The 23,485-nt window shown below is 40.8% G+C and overlaps 1 protein-coding gene across 15 annotated transcripts in view; it reads left to right on the forward strand.

The window, feature by feature from the left end:
- The window catches only part of SLC9A9 (solute carrier family 9 member A9), a 766,376-nt gene that overhangs the window by 673,000 nt on the left and 69,891 nt on the right, over window positions 1–23,485 (forward strand). For 10 of the 15 annotated variants that reach the window (XM_042954872.1, XM_042954873.1, XM_042954874.1 and 7 more), the window contains 2 exons: window positions 14,990–15,095; window positions 16,438–18,109. The exons of 2 other annotated variants lie outside the window; for them this stretch is intronic. In XM_042954872.1, the coding sequence (XP_042810806.1) occupies window positions 14,990–15,095; window positions 16,438–16,647 (316 nt within the window). In that variant the 3' untranslated portion in view covers window positions 16,648–18,109. Of the gene's footprint in view, window positions 1–243; window positions 1,641–9,024; window positions 9,711–14,989; window positions 15,096–16,437; window positions 18,110–23,485 lie in introns of those variants that run through there. 3 more of the 15 variants (XR_006207064.1, XR_006207067.1, XR_006207065.1) reach the window with 3 other exon arrangements.

Here is a 23,485-nt window from a genome sequence, read left to right on the forward strand (position 1 = left end):
AGATGAGATCGGAGGAGAACTATAATAACCATAGGGGAGAGAATGGTAAATGCTAGAAGAGACGTAAATAAAAGATAAATGGGATTTCAGAGGCAGTGACAGTTGAGCTGTGTCAGAACGGATTTAAGATTTCCAAGTGCCAGCTGAAAAGAAAAGTTGTTCAAATGGAGGGAACAGCATATGCAAAGGCCCAGAAACATAGTGATACATAAATGGGAATCGTTGCTTTATTTTATTTATCAGGAGCTAAGGTTTGTGAAAGAGTGTGGGGAATAAGATTGGAAAAGTAAGTGGGATGAGATCAACAGAGGGCAATGAAGTTCAAGCGTCAAGAATATATGAGACCTGAGTCTGGAGCCATGTACATCTCAAAGGCAAAATCACACAGAAAAGGTAAGTCCATTACTCAGTCACCTTTGGACCTAGTCTCTGGTGCCTCCCCCACCGAAGCAACTGTAACCTAACTCTCTAGGACCCTAGTCACACAACCACTTAGCCCTTATTCCTGAAGTCCACCAACTCCAGAAATTAGGACCCTGAGGACAGACAGTGGTCGTCTATGTTCTCCCTCCACTATGGAGAGCCCTCTCTCCGTCTCTATTTTGGGGTTATCGATGTGGCAGATGCTTTGGGAAAATGATTTGCAAACTGTACAAGGCTACCCGTAACGGGTTGGAACCAGCATTTCTAAACAACAAATGAAATGGAAGAGAAGCAGTGTATTAGTCAGAACAGGATAGACTATACCATGGTAACAAACATTTTCCAAATCTCAGTGGCCCATCAAGCAGTTTATTTCTCTCTCACTTAAAGGCCACGAAGGATGTGGATGACTCTTTACAGCCACTATCCTCCACATGACAATTCAGTGATCCAAGCAGCTTTGATCTGTGGCTCCACTATCTCAGCCTGAGGCCTCCTTGGGTCATGGTAGCAGGGAAGAAGTCAACAAGGTTGCATGCAGGCCCTACAGAATTATGGCTTGATCGAAATAGAGGTCTTCAGTCTATGTTTCCATGTAAAAGTGACACTAGTCACTTAGAACCATACACATCGGCTAAAATTAGTCCTATAGCTACCCCCACCCCTCCTTCAAGGAAGCTGATATACCTACTTCAGGTACCTGAAAAAGGAGGAGGATTGGATATTGGTGCACACTAGCCATATCTAGTATAAGCATAACAGAAGACAGATGGAATGGAATGGGGTAGGATAGAACAGGGTAGGGGATAGGATTGGATAAGGAATAGGAATAGATCCAAGTGCATCGTAGAAGTATTTTTAGTGCTATATATGTATGATTGAGCAGATGTTAGGGCATGTACTGAGTGGCAATTGTAAAATGTATTTCCAGGTAGGGGGTGGAGGTAAAGAAAAAAAAAAATTGAAAGTGATTGCATCTGAGAGAAAAATGTGCCTGGAGAGGAGAATGAGATTATTTATGACACGTGACCCTGTAACAACAAAGAGCTATCCTCTTGTATCTCCTCAGTCAAAGGAAATAAAGCTTCTAATGTCTCCTGAACGGGCTTCATTTTATAGCTCAAAAATAACCTAATGTCACATACCCTGATGCCCATACCTATAACAAACTCAGTGGGTTACAGCAGCCAGAATTTCTGGGGTAGGGATGGGAGAGGGAGGGAGAGAGAAAGAAAAGGTTTTGTCTTCCTCAAAGTACTAGGTACTTTAGGTAACCCAAAGTACCTTCCACAGGACATGCATTCTACTGAGTCGGCTAAAAGGTCAGAGAAGGTGTCCTTAGAGTATGGGAAGGTTAGAATGGCCTCAAGGACAACCAGGGCCCAGAGAAACAAATGTGATGATGAGAAAGAGCTTCTCTAAGGTGATCTTAAAGCAAGCACATTCTGAGCAAGCGCCTCGTTCTTACAGACAGGTCATTCCTGTACTGTTAGGGTCCTATTAGGACCCTCACAATGTAAATGCTCCACAGAAATCCTGCTGTCAGGAAACAACGAGCAATGCCTCCCTGGGCACCCTGTGTGGGGGCACTGCTCCAAGAATAGAAGGGAATCTTCTGAGAGAAAGTTTGCAATATTTGTCTCAGGGCTCCAGCAGCCAGCACAAGAAATATTATGAACTCTGCAGGATATGTGGTGGGTGTTTCATGAGTAAATTGACTTGGGGATGTTTGAAATATATTACTAATACTCACAAAACTCCTTAAGGGATACAGTGAAAGAATAACAATAATGTTAACTAATATTTATTGAGTGCTTATTATGTGCCCTAAACTGTGCTAAAAATTGTATCTATTTTCATCTCACTTAATCTTCTTCCCTGTGAGGTCACTATTGTAAGCTATTTTCATTTTAGGGATGACAAAAATGAGGCTCAAAGAGTTTAGGAAATTTTCCCACTCATAGATAATAAGTAGCAAAGCTCTGATTCACACCCAGCCTGTCTTTTTAACTACTATGAAAAAAATTAAAAATGAACCGAAGACTTGGGATTTTTCAGAAGAAGCAGGATGTTATGGGCCAAATTACTCCTAAAAAAAAAAAGATATATTGAAGTCCTAACCCCTCGTACCTTGAAATGTAACCTAATTTGGAAATAGGTTTATTGTAGATGTAATTAATTAAGGTGAAGTCATACTGGAATGGGATGGGTCCAGTTTGCTTATAAGAAAACTTCAATCATGCGAAGTGACAGGGAAAACAACATGGGAAGATGAAGTTAGAGATGGGAGTAACCCATCTACAAGCCAACAAGCACCAAGAATTGCTGGCCCTAACCAGGGAGAGAGGCATGGGACAGAGCCCTCAGACAGCACCAAGCCTGCCAATACCTTGATCTCAGACTTCCAGCCTCCAGAACTGTGAAACAATACATTTCTGTTGTTTAAGCCACGTGGTTTGTGGTATTTTGCTATGGCATCCTGGGAAACAAATACACAAGGTAATTGCAATCGCTAAATAGTTACCCAACCAACACCTAACATAGCACCATGTGTCTTATTAGAAATGAGAAAATCAAGGCATAAAGAGTTGGAGACTTTTGCTCGAATTGAGAAACAATCACAGCAGCCAGAACCTCAGCCATCTGTATTTGGTGTCTGCTATCTCCCTTTCCATGAAAGTATTGAAGGTAGTTTTTACTTTAACTTCATGCTCTGAGAGTCGTGACCCATAGGCTCCACTTGCCGATACAGAATGGACTGTTCCTATTTCCCCAGGGGTAGAAGATGAGAACAGTTATGCATTCCCAAGGAATCCCTGTCCATGCTTACATGGAGACCAGTCCCCCTCAGACACACACTCTTCTGGGACTTGAGAGAGGGCTAGGGCGGGACTGGCCACCTATGTCTTAAATGTGAATTCTGGGGTAGCCAGCTGAGGCTCCAACATTCATAAAACCATATGCAATCAATGCTGGAGGAAGAAATCAAGTAGAAATTTCCCTCCAAACCAGAGTGAAGACTTGGAATGCTGGAGTAGAATTACTTCTCAAAGCCCAGTTCTCTGACACACCGCCAGGGAGGTGACCCATAAAGGTCTGTTGTCAAATCATTGTGAGCTGACAGAGGGGGTCTGGATCTGGGTGGCAGTTCCTTTAACCAGAGGCCACTAAAAGCCAAGACCTACTCCATGTGAATAGCAGCAACATTTTACTCCAGAACTCTTTTCTCTCAAAACAACTTGAGCCAAATGTAGCATTCCGTGTGGCACAGTGGATTTCAAATGCATGTGACAGTCAGAAAAAATCACTGAATTCTGTTGATCTCCTGTGTCCAAAGAGAAAATTCTTGAGGACACAATAGTAGGGGAAAAAAACAATAATAGAGTAAAGGTGATATAAATATTATTATTATTATTATTATTATTACTATTATTATACTGTGCAGTTCATAGATGTGGCACCTCCACATCCAGAGTCCTTCATGAGACCAGATGCCATTCTTCTCTGCATCACTTAGACCAGTGGTTTTTAGGGGATTGGTAAAATGCAGATTAGTAGAACTCCCACCCAAGCAGGTCATATTCAAGGACCTGGGAATCTGCATTTTAACAAGCAAAATAGGAAATTCCGGTGCAAATGGTCAAGTAACCACACTTGGAGAAACCCCAGGTTTAGACTTTTCTTTTCTATTAAGAACTAAGACTGTGGATCAAATGAGCTCTCAGGTTTATCTCCAGCCTCATGATTCCAACATTCCCCTTGTTTATCTGATGTCCACTTGCCCTACTTATGTTGGTTGCTTCGGCATCCTACCACTCTTGTCTTTCCTTTAAACTTTCCACAAACTCCACCGCCCTTTTTCTGTCTCTGGATTGTCTGTCTGGAACCAAAGAACCAAATAGAATTATCTTAACATTTGATAGGTAGATCTTAGAGATATCACTGAGAAAACCAACTTCCAATACAAATAGTGTGAAAAGTACCCCACTTTATCAGCCTTTAGTCTGTCCTCATTCTTAATACTTAATTGCTCCTGACCAGAGTTTCCTAGCTCAGGACCTCTAGGGGAGCATGGATGCATTTCAAGACCTCTGGGAACACTTTGAAATGTCATGTGAAATTGTATGCAAATGATGAGCATGTGGGCAAATTTTCAAAGCTCTCAGTCCAAGGCCAGGAAGGTGAAGAACCACTTCTCCATTCTGGGAAGCATCAACAGCAGTCTTTCAATCCCTCCAAATGCCTACATAAAAATAGGCAGAATAATTAGATAATAAAACCAAAAATCCATGGACACATTCAAATCAAAACTAGTTTTGAGAAAACAAGTTTTCTCACAAAGCCCAAGTTACAAGTGAGTAGAGACAAACCACCATTAACACAAGTGTCTGTGAAATGGGGAAAAGGAAGCAATTAGGGTAGTATGTGATGGACCTGAAAACAGAAGAACTCCTAAATAGTCAATAGTATTTCCTGAAGAGGGTAGCTGGGCTAATTTGATAAACATCTCTGAAACTGGAGTGGGAGTGGGGGTGGGGGTATTGCCCTCTCTACCAGGAGTAAATGAAAGGTCCCAGTAAGAAGGACTGAAGGGCTGGAGCAGTCAGGAGCTCTCAAAATGGATCCACCAGGGTGCCCTTCAAGATCAGGGTCCTGCACTCAAGAGTAGCTACCCGGAGTAAAATCAAAATTGAGCTGGACAAAGACAATAGTGACGAAGGAAAGACAAGGTCCAGATCAGCTGAGGAGGAAAACAGATGAGAAAATCTCATGCTTACCACTATATAAGAACAACAGAGGAGAGAGCCCTATGAAGTTGAAAAAGCTTTCCTGAATACTGCCTCCTTCTATAAGTTAAGGAAAACTAATTTTAGATTAAAAAAAACAACAACAAAAAAGTACAGAAGTCAAATCCCATAGAGAGTTATTGTAAGAAAAAAAGGAGATAACAGAATAATATCCCTATTGACAGTCAAAGCATGCCAGAGGGACATGCCACAACTAGATCAAAACTATAATATGCTATAATAAAACAAGTTAAAACATTAAGAAAATGATGACATAAAGGAACAACATGAATCAGAATTAGAAAAAAACCCTGAAAGTAATTTAAAATGAAGAAAAAGCTCATATCAGAAATGAATAGTAAATTAGAAGAAATAAAAAAGTAAATAAACAAAACAGATAATACCTTAATAGTAGGTTAAAAGAAAGAAAAAAATTTTACATCAAACAGAAATGAAGAAAAAGGTAAAAAGGATTCAAGGGAAAGTGACAAATATCGAAGATAGCCAAAGATTAAACATCCAGAAAATAGGAGTCTCTGAGGAAAAAAAAGCAAAGCAAAGAAACAGAACAAGTATTAATGCAGGATAACTTTGCTGAAATACAACACATTTAAAACATTTGGAACTACCTATTTTAAAGATCACACCATGTACCTGAGACTATCAACCTAGAACAACCAACATCAGAAAAAATTTACTAAAATTAATGAACTTTAAATTAAATGTCTTTTTGGCATCTAGAAAAAAGCCCGTGTGGTTTATAAAGAAAAGAAAATTGTATTTGCATTATGTTTTTCAGTAGCAACTACTTATGTCAAAAAAAAAAAAAAAAACTAGAAACATATGTAAGATAATCAAATAAGGAAAGTGATAAGCCAATCATTTTGTTTCCAGAAAAACAGAGTTTCAAAATATAAAAGGCACAATTTGGTATCAGTATTCAAGAACTCAAGAATTTTTCCATGAGTTCTTCCTGAGGAATCTAATAAAAAACAAGCTTCAAACAATCAAAATGACTAGAAAAACATTGACATAAGGCAGGAAGGTGAGCATTAAGTATATAGTTACCCAGGGAGCTAGGACTAAACAAGAGCTAAGAGAGAGGGTGTAGATGTAATGGCTATATGATCTGAGAATGTAGATATAGTATAACTACATAATAGTTGCACAATAGGGTTTTTTTTTTTTAAATGAGAGGTTAGAATATAGGGAGGATATGCAGAAGTTTTTTAAAGTATCATGTAATTTTTATGGTGGTTCTATCAATATTATTATTATTCTGAGACTACTATATATTTAATAAAGGATAAAACAAATGAGTAATTGAGGACTATTCTAATTCTACCATTCCTTATGTCCTTGACAATCAGAACTTGAATCTTGAACTGGAATTGGACGTATCCATAGTAACTCATGAGATATATAACCAGTGGCATGTTGAAGCTGGTCTGCACTAACTGGTGAGAACAGATTGTACACATCTTGTCCCAACTCCACATTCAGGGACTTCATGTTGACATATTGAAATCAGCCATAATGGGAGTGTTTATACCATGGAAACTGGGAAATGCTACAAATCTAGCTTTAAAAAAAAAAGAGTCAGTTGTTGAACACTTAACAGTACCTCACTATAAATTGTAACCCTTGGCACCCAGATTTTGCTGTTAAAATACCATTTCTCACTAAAAGAAATCAGAGAATTTTGGAGAAATGGTTGGTTTGAGGTCAGAAACAAGCAATGTTCAAGATGAGCCTAGAACAAGTTGTCATACAGATGAGAAAGAAGCTATCTATCAAAGATACTGGCATCATGTCAATAGGACTCAGCAGTCAGTTTGAAAAGACTCCCATTGACCAACTATGGGTCAGTTTGCATTTCAACAATGATAATAATTGCAATCAAATTCATTTAAATTCATTACTTTATAATGATATTTAAACAAAGAATCAGTCCTTTTCAGAGGATGATAACCAAACATCTGGAAAACTGATAAATAGATGGAATAAATCAAGCATTTATCTTGTCTTTCCTATTTTGACTATTCACTGAATATCTGAATAGAATAAATGAAAAATGTCTCTTTATAAAAGGATTCTACTAATAAAATAATAAAAAATATATAATTAGAATTTCACTATTTGCAATCCCCAGTGAGCAAATAGATATAGGTATTACACATTAGAGGCTGCTCAAATCACACAAAGAGGCACAACCAGATATGAGGTGCCTTTCTTAGTCTTGCCAACGGGATGGAAGAGAATCTGAATCCAATCTCTGGATCCAGCTAGGAACTTACAGGAAGTACCAATGGCAGAGGAACATGCTGGGCAGCACCTGAGTTTGCAATCAGCAAAATTCAGACTATGGGAAGTCCACAGGTCAAATTGCCTAGGTTCTTCAGCAGATACATTTTAAAGAAGTTAAAAGGGTGGAGGAGGAATCTACAGATTAAAAGAAATAACACATTTAATGGGGCGCCTGGGTGGCTCAGTCGGCTGAGTGTCTGACTTCAGCTCAGGTCATGATCTCTCGGTTCGTGAGTTCGAGTCCCGCATCGGGCTCTGTGCTGACAGCTCAGAGCCTGGAGCCTACTTTGGATTCTGTGTCTCCCTCTCTCTCTGCCCCTCCCCTGCTCATGCTCTGTCTCTCCCTCTCTCTCAAAAATAAATAAACATTAAAGGGGAAAAAAAGCTCAAGGAAGTGATTAGTGTACAAATCAGGATTGTAGTTCTTTGTAGGGAGAGAATGGAGTTTGCATTAGGATGAGATACCTGGAAGGGGCCTCAGGTCTGGGTAACAAAATTCTGTTTCCTGGTCTGGGTGATTTCCTTGCTTTATAATGATCCATTAGGCTATATATTGGATTGGTGAGGTTTGATGTATCCCTTTTCCATTCTACAATATAAATATTTTGTTACATAATAATAAAGTTCCTGCCCTCAAGGAGCTTAGAGGAAGATGGAGATGTAAACAATTAGCTTCCAGACAATGTGATAAATGCTCCCAGAGAGATAGATACACAGTGCTACAGAACAGCCATGGAACTGAGGCAGCTCAGCATGGCATGTCTGAGAAAGTTGCTGGGAGAAAGGGACATACCAGCTTGGCCTTGAAAGGAGAGCCATTCACCAATTAGACATATGAGTAGCAGAGCTCAGAGACCAGGCCGAAGGGGGATACAGTCACTCCTTGCTGGCTTCTTGCAGGCAATTCTGCTTATGCATCAGGTGTTTATTCTAGCATTTGCTGCTTTCTTTCTGCCCCAGCAGTTGTCTAGAGCAATTTCCTTTAAGATGGTAAAGGTTAGAATTGTCAACCAAAGAAGTATATGTTCATCTGTGTAGAGAAAGAGGGTTTCTGCCTTTTATTTTAAAACCATAACTTCATGAATAGCCTAGTAGAAGGTGCCATCTTGATAGCTTGTTCTTGAAATAGAGTGACTGCTGCAAAGACAGGATCTTACTCCTATGTTCTCTGAAAGTGCCTGGTACAAAATTGGAAGTCCTCCCTCGAGGTAGAGAGAACAGAGAGATGAAATAGCTCAGAGAAGAAGTCTTCTTTTTTGGGCTCTTAGAGCCTTCCTCCAACCTGAACCTCCAGCCAGCTCTCTGCAGAATGGCTCATCGCAGACTCACCCAAAATGGCAAGACAGTGAGTGTTCAATTGTGAAATGTGATATATGCAAAGGAAAGAAGGAAAACACAGTCAATTTGTTAGGCCATATTTCCTGGGAAACAAAGCAGAAGGGGTGTAATTTGTATATTAGAAGCAAAGAGTGATAGGATATGTAAAATTTTGTGTATCCTCTACTAGCTTTGTTCATGGATGCTGCGTGGGACTCAAATAACAGTGTGGGACTCAGAAAGTCAATAGTAAGTAGGACCTGGTTTTCTGCAGGCATGTATGGGCTTAGAGGGCAAGGTTGGCTTCCACTACAGGATGTACTTATCTTTCCCCACCCACCTGTCATTGATCCCTGACTATCTGATGGCAAGCCAGAACTGGAAGCTAAATGCACCCTGGAAAAGGAGGTAAGAATAGATTAGAAGAGAATTGAAAAACCATCTGTTTATACATTTCTTGATCTGTAAAATGGGACTACAGCTCCTACCTACAGTTGTAAGGAGAAAATAAGACATATGGAAATGTTTTATAAATGAAAGAGCACAGAGTATATTCTTGAAAAGCCTATAGAGAGCTAAATGCGCTTTTGTTCTTGACACAGCTGTGCAGTGATGAGTATTTTATTCAGATAGCAAGACCATTTGTCAAACTTATACATACAAGCACATGCAAATGCTCCCAATATACACAAAGTCTTCCTACACAAGCTCAGACATGACACTTCATTAATTCAGTCTCAGGTGTAACATCATCAAGTCTTCATCTTTTTGAGCCAACTATCCGACCCATCCCCCAGACAAGATGGAACAAATGGCAAAGGTCATTACATTAGGTAAGCCTGGGTTCTGGGCCAAATGGGCTTACCTCATAACTATCTTCACCCTAAAAATGATGGCTTTGTAGATGTAAGACACTATGTTCTTTTTCTTCCTATTTAAAATTTGAATCTCCTATGGAGGGTAACACTCCAGAGAGAATCGCGTTCCAACCTTGCCTAATCACCAGTCATCTGGGGCGCTTAAAATATAGACTATCTGTAAAATACAGAGTCCCAGGCCACTTCCTAGACCTGACAAATCAGAATCTCCAGGGCAGGACTTGGAAACCTGAACTCTTAAATTTTTTTTAATGTTTATTTATTTTTGAGAGAGAGAGAGAGAGAGAGAGAGAGAGAGAGAGAGAGAGAGAGAGAGAATGAGTTGGGGAGGAGCAGAAAGAGAGGGAGACACAGAATCCAAAGCAGGCTCTAGGCTCTGAGCTGTCAGCACAAAGCCTGATGCAGGGGTCAAACTCACAAACTGTGAGATCATGACCTGAACCAAAGTCGGACGCTTAACCAAATGAGCCATCCAGGTGCCCCTGGGATATCTGAATTCTTAACAAATGTCCAAGATGATCTTCATGATGAGGCAAGTTTAGAGAAAGCCAGGATAGAACATAGGTCTTCAGGACTCTCAGAGATTTTTAAAGAGGTCCAGAGAGAGGGAGTGTGTTAGTCTGCCCAGGCTGTCATAACAACATACCATAGACTGGGTGGCTTACACAACAGACATTTATTTTCTCACAGTTCTAGAGGCTAGAAGTCTGAGATCAGGGTGCCAGCATGATTAGGTTCTGGTAAGAACTCTCTTCTGGGCTTGCAGATGGTCACCATCTCACTTATGCTCACATGACCTCTTCTTTGTGGACATTTAGAGTGAGAGCAAATAAACGCTGGTATTTCTTCTTATTAGGGCAGTAATCCCATCATGGAGGCCACCCTCATGGCCTCATCTAACCCTAGTTACTTCCTAAAGAACATCTCCAAAAACAATCACATTGAAGGTTAGGACTTCAACATATGGATTTGGGAAGAATGCAGACATTCAGTCCATGGTAGGGGGCAACGGGGCTTAGTCTCCTCAAAGGGGCAGATACTCATTTGTAGAGCTGCATCTTTGCTTGGGGTTTTGCATCTCACTAGTCTAGGTAAGACCATGTCATATGAAGCATATGAGCAGGCTGTACACTCATTAGTTTTGGCAACTTACAATGGGTAAAACATGAGGATTTAAAATAATTAAAAACAAACAAACAAAAAAGAGAAAGAAATCAGTGTTGCCGGGTATTTTAGATGTTAGTTCAGTTAAGCATTAAATTTAGCTCTGGACCTTCTGATAGCTCAGGCCAAAAAAGAAAAGGGCATCTGTTAATTGTCTTCCTTATTGCATGTGTGTTAACTCTGGATGGAATTCCAGCTTTTACTTACATCTCCTGAACCAAACTGCTATTCCCAAACCTATGCCCTTTAGATGGGAAAAGTCATTGTTTTCTTCCCCCCAGAGCTTCACATTTCATCTCGATACATTTCTAGCTTATTAGAGAAGCAAAACTAGCTGTACCAAAAATACCCAACAGGGAATCTCCCTCCCCAAACATATACTAGAACTTGATGAAAAAAATAACACATTTTGCGAAATCAGCAGCATGGGTTTTTTTTTGTAGATCAGAAGAGTTTTCTTACTCTTTAATAATTAAGGTAACCCTGGAGATCCAGCCACTTTCCAGACAGTGCTCAGCAATAAAGAACTCGGAAAATCATGGATTCCTCAATTCCAAATCAGCTGTCCAATCAGATGAGACCTGTCATTCAGTGTCTCTGTAGCAGAAGAAAGATGCCCTGTATGATGGAAATGTCCTTGATCACAGGCCCAGCGCTGCCATTAACTATCTGGCTGGGTTCCATTGAGCAATTCTTTTCCCCTCTCTGAGCCTGTTGTCTTCATTAATTCAACAGCTATTTCTTGAACATCTAAAATGTGCGAAGCACTGTATCCAGGTGAACAGAACAGGCCTGCCCTCAAGGAAACCACAGTGTGGACACCAGGGAGCTTTCCATTTTATAATGCAATTAATTGTCCATGTCCTTGTGTGGATGCCTCACCAGTTTGGCACATAAAACAAAAACGTGAGCGTATGAAGGAGCAAATGAATGAGTAAGAAACCAGATTATTTTTTAACCACTTCAGTTCATGCCATTACCAGTCTTTTTTCATGGTCCCCTCAGTCTAATAACTCAGGCCCAAGAGGTCCAACTTCAACGTAACCTTTCTTAGCCTCTTATCCTCAGAAAAACCTCGTTCGTTGGCTATTATCTGCCCCCTTCATCTTCTCTTGTCACAGTTACCCAGGATCTACTTCCATCACTCATACCACCCCAGAATAGTTTCCTATATCAGAAATTCAACAAACATCCACTGAGCACAGGATATATGATAAGCACTGGGCAAACCAAGATGTTTGACATAGATTCTGCTGCACGTGCACCATGGCTAGGGGTGGTGCTTTGCACATTCCGCTCACTGCCACACAGGGTATGCCTCATTCCTTTGAACTCACAGCTACTGAGACATCAGAGCAGCAAAAACAACATCATCAGTTTCCTAGAAGAGTCATACATCAATAAATTCTGCCCACCTGTCACCTACCACCTCACACTATACAACAAAATTTGACCCAAATAGACATTTTTGATGCAGGGGTACCTTAAATGTCCCACCTGCTAACTAGCCTGTGACCCCCAAGGCCACACCAAATGCCTGGAGTGCCATTTTCTCCTCTCTACCCTCAGTTCCATCTCCCCACTATTATCTGAACAATGATCAAGACAAAAGTTTCTCAGAAGCATTGCTTAGAAAATAATTACTTAAAACAAAATAAATAGCATGTGAATAGCACATAGAGTTTAAAAACATTTTTGCATAATGTTATTTCCCATTAATATTCACAACAATACTTGAGGCTCACAGAGGTAAATAACTAGACCACAGTTCACACAGTCAGAAAGTGGCAGAGACGACAGTTATGCCAAGGCATTGAGAGTCAAAAATCCCAGAACCTATCCAAAAGAGGCCAAATGGTACCCCCTGGGGTCCAGGCCTCACATTCACAAAAAGCTAAAATTTCACCTGTAAGTGTTAGCTCCAGTAACATTACCCATAGACTTAAAGAGATACCTCATCAGGATTAAAAGAAGAAAATGTCCATTACACAATTCTAAATTTGTGCCTTACTTTTGTAACATTATTTTGGTGTTATATAATTTAATTTTTCAATATTCTGAGAACCTCAAATAGAGAAAGTTGCCCAGGCCTCTGAAACAATTAAAGCCTTGACAAATCTCTTCAGGTTTTTTTTGTTTTTGTTTTTAAATTTTTTTTAACGTTTATTTATTTTTGAGACAGAGAGAGACAGAGCATGAACGGGGGAGGGTCAAGAAAGGGAGACAGAATCCAAAACAGGCTCCAGGCTCCAAGCTGTCAGCACAGAGCCCTAGGTGGGGCTCAAACTCACGGACCATGAGATCATGACCTGAGCCGAAGTCAGCCGCTCAACCGACTGAGCCACCCAGGCGCCCCTTTGTTTTTGTTTTTAATATGACATCTCTAAAAATGTTGCATACTTACTGTCACTTTTCCATCTTGAAATAAAATTGGCTGGATTTTCCCTGATTTACATTACAGTTATACATCTATCTTACCCATCTCACCTCCCTACAAAAGTATTTTTTGCTCACCTGTTCACACCATAAACCCTAATAAGACCATGTATCCTCACGTGCCCCTATGTGAGAAGGTCTACAGCTCATCAGCAGGGATAAGGTCTGCAAGCGTTTCTCTCTAGAGAACCAGCTGGTCACATGCATGATTCTGCCCTGCTCATTTATCTTTTGCTAGTGATGATGGTGGCAGATTCAAATAGCAATGGGAGCTTTTGGATTACTTAATATCATTATATCTCTAGGCTTCCATTCATTCATCCATACAATGAAGGAAATAACAATTTGTAATGAAAATTAATGGAAGACCATCACAGGCTTTCCAGAGTCACAGACATACTCAAAAAATGTTACAGGGAATGCCAGGCTCTGAACTTTGACATCTTCCCTGGTCCTTCACTGAGCACAACAGCTGCCCGTGTGAAAGGAATTGTCAAGTTTTCCATTTTCAGTTGGAATTATAGATGCTCTTAAGCAGCTCTCCTTGCATCATAACTAGACTGTGTTCATGAGTATCTCCTGTTTCATCACCACTTTGATGGGGAAGGATTTGAAGCCAGAGGCAACAAGATTCCTGGCCTCTGTAGGCTGCATCTCCCTCTGCTGTCACATGCTCAGGCATCACAGGAAGGACAGAGTGGTGTCCAGATATAGATGGGTTCCAGGAGAGCCATCTCCAAGGTCCTCTCACATCCTTAGTGCCTGGGGATGACTTCAGATTTTCACAAGCCAAACGAAGTTAACCGCTTTCCATTTTTTCCTTTTCTCTATTTATTATAGCTTTTCAGAAAGTTGATGAGGTGAAATATTCTCCAGCAGAGGAAATAATATAAAGCTTAAAAGTTGTGTCTGATGGAATGGGGAAATAATTCCACTACTTTCCTTTGAGCAAAAAAAAGAAATAATAAGGCAACCTGAGGCAGCCTCTAGGGGTTTTACTATTGCTAGATTGGAGGGAAATATAATAGCTTTAGATGAACAGGGTTTTCTTTTAACTTGTTAGAGCACTTTGGGATGAAGAGATAAGAAAGACAGGTGCTAGACAATAGAATGAACTTGGCACCAGCTTATTTACATAATTTTGTATAGAAGCGCATTGATGTATGAAGTATAAAGTGCCTGTGTTGAATAGTGAAAATAAAGTATTTTGGAAAACAATCAATGTTCACTACCCAGTCCTAAAGTGACTGAACATTTTATGAAATACCTCTTGCTTCTTTGTGAAAATTACTGGCGGTTTAAGCTATGTGTGCAGTTTTAAGAAAACACAATCTTTTATGCTATTGTTTTAAGATAATTCTTAAGAATGCATTCTCTAAGCAGATGAGACATTGGTGGGGGGAGGGGAGGAGAAGAGGAACATTCACCCCTCTCTCTGATGTTGGCTGGCCCAGTCCCCATTTCTTCATGATTAAAGACCTCCAGGAGGGCTGGAAAAGTGTGTGGAGCAAAGATTATAAACAGCAATTTTTGCAGGCCAAATTGCCTCCTAAATGAGGGAGTAGGGGATTTAAAGGTGAACATAACTGTCTCTTTCACTGCATGCAAAGGTTTGTGCTGTGTGAGAAACTAAATTCTAACTTCCTTTTGGCAAGTATTCCTTAACAGGCCTTACAGATATCTGAAACCAATTTTAACCCACTCTGGTCCTCCATTGACCACCACGTTACCTGAATGGTGCGGGCCAATTTCCCGGCTGCTCACCAGTCCGCAGGCCTATGGGGTGAGTAACTGCCCGGAGTGGGCCGGGCTTGGTGAATACCGATGAGCCCAGGAACCTCAGGGCTATTACTTCCCAGCGTTTAAAAGCGTTTTAAAATTCACTGCACCAAGAAGCATTTCTCTTTTCCTTTCAGATGTTGCTGATGTGGGCTCATTCTTCTTTTAAGAATACAATTTTTTTTATCAATATTTTTAACCATAAAATGAATTTAGAAAACATAAAAGAAGTAACATGTCCCCACAAACTGCTGTGTTTTGAGGTTTTGAATATTAGGCCTGTGCTTTATAGCTCAAGGGAGTGGAATAAAAAATGCTGAAAAGCAATTAGAATCATTACAAACAAACCAGCATCAGGGATTGGAGAGGAGCAAAGCCTTGGAGTGTGTGGCACCCCTGGAGGTTGTCCAGCTGGAGGTTTATGCACTCCCTTGCATAAACAGAGAAAAATGTGTCTCAGATGTGCTCAGGACACAATGGCCTAAGGCAGTGGTTCTCAAAGTGTGTCCCCAGACCAGCAGCCTCAGTATCACTTGGGAACTTGCTAGAAATACAAATTATTAGCAACCCCCCCCACCTCAGAACTCTGAGCTTGGGGCCCAGTATCTGTGCTTCCATGAGCCTTCCAAGGGATTCAGCGGCCTAACGTTGGAAACCACTGACCTCAGTCACCTAGCCAGGGCTCATTCTATGAGTGATTTTGTATGGTCTTCCCAAAGCCAATGAAGGAAGAGTTGAAATCTTAATTCTTTCCTTCAAGGAAAGCTCTGTCTGAGGAAAACTACGTTGGTCAGATCTAGTTAGTTTCTGCCATTATCTACTATGGTGACTTCCAACCATCTTTAGCTTTGTGATACTCATCCCAAGAAGCATGCTGTGAGGACACACTTTTCAAATAAAATGTAACAGAAACTGCCTTTTGAGAATTTCGTGATAGGCAGGAGTGTTCCAAAACCAACACTGAGAATCGTTCCGTACTCTGAGGTGCCAAGATTCTCCTAACTCCTGACTCCTCTCAACCTAGTTATGTACCAGTTCAAGAAATCCACTGAATTTTATTTTAACTCCCTTAACCCAAGGAGCACTCGGTTAGCACGCGCTCTCTACCAATTCTCACCTTAGGCCTGGAGGCCCCATATGACTGCGTTATGCCTCCAGGCCTTCCAGGGGAAATGCTCCACCATGCCCACGGACATGGAAACGCGACACCTGCCTGCAGCAGGTACCTCAGCCAAGGCAAGACAGGGCCATTAAGAAAGGAAAACAAACACCCTACTTTCTAACACTGTCGGACTGCTCTTGCTTTCTTCATCATGAAGTGACTCCTCTCTCTTCCCAAAATCCAGGAGCAGCTAAAAGAGGAAGATGTAGAATGCATTGTGAATCAGGACGAACTGGCCATGAGTTACCAGGAGCAAGCCACCTCGCCCTGCAGTCCTCCTGCAGGGAGTTCACCGCAGACTCCAAGCAAAGACAACATTTACGAGGGGGATCTCGGCCTAGGAGGCTACGAACTCAAGCTTGAGCAGACTCCGGGTCAGTCCCAGCTGAATTAGTGGTGAACAGTGCAGACGTAATCACAAGTAATGCCAGGCTCACTGAGAGATACAAGCCAAGCTGGGGAGGCAGCATGGGGAATAGAAGCTGGAAAATGCAGTAAGAGCACAAATTGAAGAGAACCAAAACCTTGTCACAAGTATCCTCTAGTGCCTAAAGAAATGAGAATTTATTATCACCCCTCTCTATTATGCAACTGAATTTAAGTTTTTGACAGCAGCCATTTTTATTAGCGACTTGGGTGGGGTGGGAAGGGCAGAGAAGCGAGGGAGTCAGGAGTCTCGCTGCTGTTAAGGGAGGAACAGATACCCTTGTGTCTGAGGGGTTTCCGTTCAGTAGGCAGCTCTCCAGGCCTTCGCTTCAATTTTGGATTTCATTCCCTTCATTAGGGAGAGTTTAAAAATAAGGAAAAAAGTTTCTGAGCATAAAGATCTGGCTCCTAAGCTGGAGGTTATGCTAAGTTATTTAGTACCTGATCATTTGTATATTATAAAGACCTAGACTCCCACGTGCCCTTAATGACCTCAGGGCTATTTGCAAAGCCCAGACAAGGGATCGATACCACTGCTGATGGCCTCACAGAAGCTGTGCCGTGTGGCCACCCACTGTTCTCATGGGCATTCTTGTCAAGCTGCTTCTCCCATGGAATGAATCAAAGGGTTAGTTCCAGCTGGGTGCACCCTGCGCTAAATGCAGCTCTGTTTTCCAACTTGGTAGGACCCTTCCAGGAAGAGCAGTTTTCTTTTCTCCATACTATATTTTACCTGAAGAACAAGGCTCCCTGTCCTTGCTTGCATTTGAGTCACTCCTTAGCCCTGTGGCAGGTCCCCTCTGTACGCTGGGTAATGAGATTCCACAGCACAGGTTGTTCTCCACGTGGCAGGAGACAGTGCAGGAGTCCCAACCCGTCCTCCAAACCCAACACCCACAGCTGATTAGCAAGAGCAGAAGCTAGAGGAGCAGAGCCAATGATGCATAGACCATACTGAAGACTCAAGGATGCAGCCTAGGGACTCCTCTTACAAGATATGGCTCATAGCCCATGACAGACAGACCAACACAATAGCTTTTAATTCAGCTGCATGATCTGTGCCTTTTAAGCCATAAAGATACCTCAAGCCTAGCTTCTCTTGAAATACAGATGGTAATATTAGACTCCGAAAAAGCAGGCTCTAGTCTTAGGTGCCCAGGCTATGATGGGTCTGTTTCTGAAGGAGGTAGGGAATGATGTCTTCCTCAGGCCCAAAGCTTGAAAATAGCATATGCTTTGCTAACCAGTTGTTAGGCTATTAACCATGGTGGTGTCAGACACACGGCTACATATATTGATTTTCTTCCAAACAGTAGGATCCAGGGGCACAAACTGTTTTATACTCAGCTAAGTATAATCTGGTCATTCCGGGTAAATATGCAAATGGCAAAGCATGAAGTTTTCTATTTGACCTAATCCTAATAAACTTTTGTTATAAAGTATGATTGTGTTGGCCAATGCTTTATTTAAAGACATTTTCGGGCACCTGGTGGCTCAGTCAGCTGAGCTTCTGACTCTTGATTTTGGCTCAGGTCATGATCCCAGGGTCATGGGATTGAGCCCTCTAACAGGCTGTGCACTGAATGTGGAACCTGCTTGAGATTCTGTCTCTCTTCCTCTGCCCCTCTCCCACTCACATGCTCACTTTCTAGTGTTCTTTCTCTTTCTCTCTCTCTCTCTCTCTCTCTCCCCCCCCTAAAATAGATTATAGATGGTAGATAGATAGATAGATAGATAGATACATGATAGATAAAGACATTTTCTCTGCTCATGCTAATTGGCAGTTCTAAGCCTTTATACTTGAAATGCCAGGTGAAGTAGGCACTGAAAGGTAACGTAAGGGAGATGCAAGGGTCCTGTGGCCCAGGAAAAGCCATAGGAACTGGCACACAAGCCACTGAAAGAAAGAAGAGAACACTGGTGGGCTGGGAGGGTGTGCCAGCCAGAGAAGGGAGAGCTAAGGCAGGCAGAGTGGAACAGCCTCCTCCTTTCACACTTTCATACACACACAATCGTGAAAAGCCTCAAAAATGGGGGGAGGAATAAAAAGGCAAGTCAGAAGATAAGGATTCATCTTCTTTCTGTCCTCATCCTATGAAAAGAAGAGATAAGAACCTGGTGTTTTGCTGCTTTGCATGGAGAAAGACACACCAGGGAAAGAGAAGATCCTCTCAAAACAGACTAACATTAGTGGAGGCAGGAGTAGAGAGAAAAATGACATATGAGATGGAAATGAGAAGGAGTGGGGAGAGGAAGGCACGCAATCTAAACCCAGCACCAACTCCCTAAGAGGGCACAGCAAAAACAGCCTCCTGCCCACAGGAAAGCCTTCTTCCTGCTTAGAAAAATACCCTTTCCAGCTGACCATCATGAACCACGGCCAACAAGGAGAATAAGGGGCTGTTTAATCTGGGTCAGACCACTCGTCCCCCTGACTCCAGGTAAGTAAAATATCATGAGTTTGAGGAAATTGTGCCCCACCTGATCTATAAGACAGTGTTCCAGTTTCAAGATGTGATTACCAGCCTCCTTCCCTCTGAATCAGCCCAAGACCCAGAGAGAGGCTAGCCAGTGTCCCAGTTAGAAATTCATAAAACCAAATTTCCTTTATTGTCCTGTTGTGAGGGATAATAATTTATGATCTTAAGATCTCTGTGCTTTGATTAGCAGTATGAGGACTGTGAAATTCAAACCTATTATTTACTGCCAGTTTCTAATGAATAATAAAGGCAAAGGAGATTTATTCAAACCACTAATGCTTGCACTCATTATTAGAGCTTTAAACAGGACTCTAATTAATTAATTGATTTATGGTTTTTCCTTGAGCTTCTTACCAAGTATACATCACACACACACACACACAGTTCCACTCACTGTCAGTCTCCCAGCTAGACCCTCTGTAGGGTCCCCGTGGTACTCAGTACACGCCTGAGCAAGTCAGAAGCCTGATGGGAAGTGTCATTAAGGTCTTCATTCATGAAGTTTCTAGAAACTGTTTGGAGAGCAATTTAATGGTATAAATCAAAGCTGAAAATTCAAATACCATTCGACCCACCGATTTCATGTGCAGATCTTTTATTCTAGATATTTGAGAATATTATACATACAAAGGATATTTATTGGAACAAATGAATTGCTGGTTAAATAAAACACAGCACAGCCATCTCATGAGACAGTATCACATGTACTGGTATGGAATGATCTCTAGGATGTATTGTTAAATGAAAATAGCAAAGTGCAGAACAGAGTAGATGGTATGCTGCCATTTTGGAAGGTTAAAGAAGAAATTGGTAGTATAATTTCCTCTTAAGAACTGAGGGGAGACTTAATTTATCACTTTTGTGCCTTTGGGGTTTTGTACACTATGGACGAATTATTTATTCAAAAACAAATTAAATAATAATAAGAGTCCTATGAATAACTCATCGAAGTACTGAACTACAATAGGAAGTGGAATAAAAACTAAAAAATTTGTTATTTCTCACCATGATCTTTGAGACCTTGAGAATATAAAGTGTAGCATCAATAGTACCAACAGCTTCTGGGTTTAGTCATTTGCACGATCCAACAAACATGGATGCAAACTACATAAAAGGTCCTTAAAATTCAAAGACAAATATGACTCCATCCCATCCATCAAACATCTGGTAGGAGAAGACAGACTGCTAAAAAATGATAGGTTCCTTATAAGATACCAAAACATACAATAAAGCTACGGTAGCCAAAACTGTGTGGTAATGACCTAGAAATAAGGAAAGAGGTCAAGAAAATCTACTACAAAGTACAGAAGCAGGTTCATGAATATAGTTAGAAATTTAGTTACTAAAAAATGGCATTTAAATTTGGGCTGAGAATAAATGGGCTATTACACAGTAAGTAATGCAGACAAATTGACTTTCAATTTGGAAAAAGAAAAATATCAGGTAATACCCTACAACATAAAAAACTAAATTGCAAGTAATTTAAACAGCTAAGTGTTAAAAAAAAAAAAAAACCTATAGGATAACAAAATTAAAAAAGAATATGTAAATAACCTTGGCATATGAACAGTTTTCATGAGAAAGACACAAACCCAAAACAAAGAGTGATAAATTTGCATAAAAACACAAAATTTCTTATGACAAAGACAATAAGCAAAATTTGAAACAAACTTGGAAAAATACACACACACACATGCGCACATACTTTCGTTTGTGTGTGTGTCTATGTGTATATCAGACTAAGGATTATTGTTCAAAATACACAAAGAACTCTTACCAATGCATGAAAAATTAAAACATTCAACCAGACATAAAAATATGGGAAGAATATGCAGAATCAAATATGTATACCTTCTATCCAGACTTCTACTTTTAGGCATCTGTGTAGAAAACAAATACTTAGCATTTATGCATAAAGAAGCAGACAAAATGATATTCATTGTGGCACTGTTATTGCAAAATATTGGGGAGGAGAATATCCATCAATAGCATAAGGGAACCACAATATTCTCATACTAGGGAATTCTCTGCAGCAATTACACTCTGTGTAGAATGGGTCCATATGCATGCACTCACATGGAAATATTTCCAAGATAAATTGTTAGTGAAAAACAGTCTGGAAAGATCCATGACAGACTGATAACCAAGAGGGGAGTGCAATTACAAGGGCTGAATCAAGAGAGCCTTTGGTTTATCCACCTTATTTTTAGTTTTTATAATGATACCATATTCACGTATGGTCAGTTCTGAAAGTGGCTTCAAGATAGGGGTGTGGGAGGGGGCATGGTCAAGAAAGGCTTTAAAGAAGAAGTTACATGTGAGATCTTGAAAGATGAGAGGGTTTGACCAAGCAGATATGATTGGTGCTGGTCTGTGGGGCAGGAGGTAAGACTGATCACTAGAATATGGGAAGAACCTGCCAGTTAAAAGAAACAGCATGGACAAAGGGGCGTGAGGCAGCCTGGCACATTAGAGGAACTACATATAATTTAGTCCACATGGCTACCATATAGGTTGTTTTTGTTTGCAGGTAGGAATGGGAGTATAAGAGATAATTCTGGAGGTACGGATCAAACTAAGGAGTCTGAGCCATGATCCTGTGAGAATGGGGAGCTATTGAAATATTTTAAACAGGAAAGATAATTACATAGATTGTGGGGATATGGAGTACAAGTAAGCCTAGGGAAGGCATAATAGCCCAGTCAAGAGGCTATTTCAATAGCCCAGGAGAGAGACGATGAGAAACTTAAATAAGGCAGAATCAGGAAGAACGGACTAAAGGAGAGGTTCCAGGTAAGTTTCAGAGCTAGAATCTACAATGTTGATAACTGATTGGACATGGAAAGTGAGGAAGCTGGAAGAGCCCAGAATGACCCCAAGTTTAAGGCTTACATGACGGCAGGTGGATGGTTCCAGTCATTGAGGGTATTGGGAAGAGGAACAGATTTGGGGAAAAGCCAACAGATTCAACTCTGGACATGTTGAGCCTGAGGTTCTTAGGGAGAGCTGCATGGAAATGTCCAGATGTTGTTTACACAGATCTGAAGTTTAAGGAAAAGGTCTAGCCTAAAGATGTGTATTTGGAAGGATGAGGTTTGCATCACAGCTTTACCAAAGAGTTTTTCAAATGCCACAACTTCCTCACCTTTCTCTAATTCCTGCAAAGAAATTCCAGTATGCCCTCCCCACGAAAAGACGATGCCAGAATCTCTGCGTGGATGAGCATATTTTTCTTCAAAAGGCATCATAGATTATTTTCATTCAAACCCTGGGTAAACCACTGACAAGAAGAAGAAAGAGGGAACAGAATGGAGAACTGAGGAGTGCAAAATCCAGTGGGTGGACAGAGTATGCACCTGTGAAATAAACCTTGGAGAATCCCTTATAGGGAGATCTGGCATTCCCATGGGACAAGGGTTAGATGCAGAAAAAATGTTGATTTCTACTGTTACTGTGTTTTTGGCCTTATACAACTGCCCTACCTCTCCTCAACTGTAATGGCCAATTTCACCTGTCTACTTGGCTGGCATATAATCCCCAATTATTCAATCAAATACTAATCTAGGTGTTCCTATGCATGTGTGTGTTGTAGGTGTAATTAACATTCATAATTGGTTGACTTTAAGTAAAGGAGATTATGTTAGATAATCTGGGTGTGCCTGATTGAATCCACTGAAAGGCTGTAAGAGCAGAATTGAGGCTTCTGGGAAGAAGGAGAAATTCTGCCTTTGAACTGTAGTTTCAGCTCATACCAGAGACCTCCAGACTGCCCATTCTGAAGGTCTGCCCTGAGCTGAGATTTTACTTCCCTCATCTAATCTCCCTCCCCTCCCTCTCCATCTCCCTCTTGACTGGAACAGAAGGACAAAGGTTGTAAGAGGAATGCTCACACAAAATTAAGGAAACAGGTAGATTATTTGCTGAATTCAAATGTGTTTGAAAGGAGCACTTTAGGGATTTGTTTCTAAAATATACATTACCTGCTATATTCTGATTTACTCAGAGTGTTGATCTGGTCTCCTACCCCTTCTCCATCTGTACCACAGTTCAAGGATAACTAATGTTCATAAGATGGCCCTGAAGCAAAATCTTAAAGTACTTGTGAGATTAGCAAAGAAGCTTTCAGATGTTTGTTATTCAGAGCAGGGCAGCTGTTAGACTAGGTGTGGGGGAGGTTGCAAGGAGTAAGAAACTTACCTGTGGAAGGTTCCATATATCTCCCAAATATTGTCCATCAACCTGTCACTCATTCAGTTTGACAAACATTTATTAAACCTTTACAATGTACTGCTGATAATCAAGGTTAGGAATTGCCAATGTCAGCAT

This window comes from Panthera leo, chromosome C2, assembly GCF_018350215.1.
Source record: "Panthera leo isolate Ple1 chromosome C2, P.leo_Ple1_pat1.1, whole genome shotgun sequence".
Classification (NCBI taxonomy): Eukaryota; Metazoa; Chordata; class Mammalia; order Carnivora; family Felidae; genus Panthera; species Panthera leo.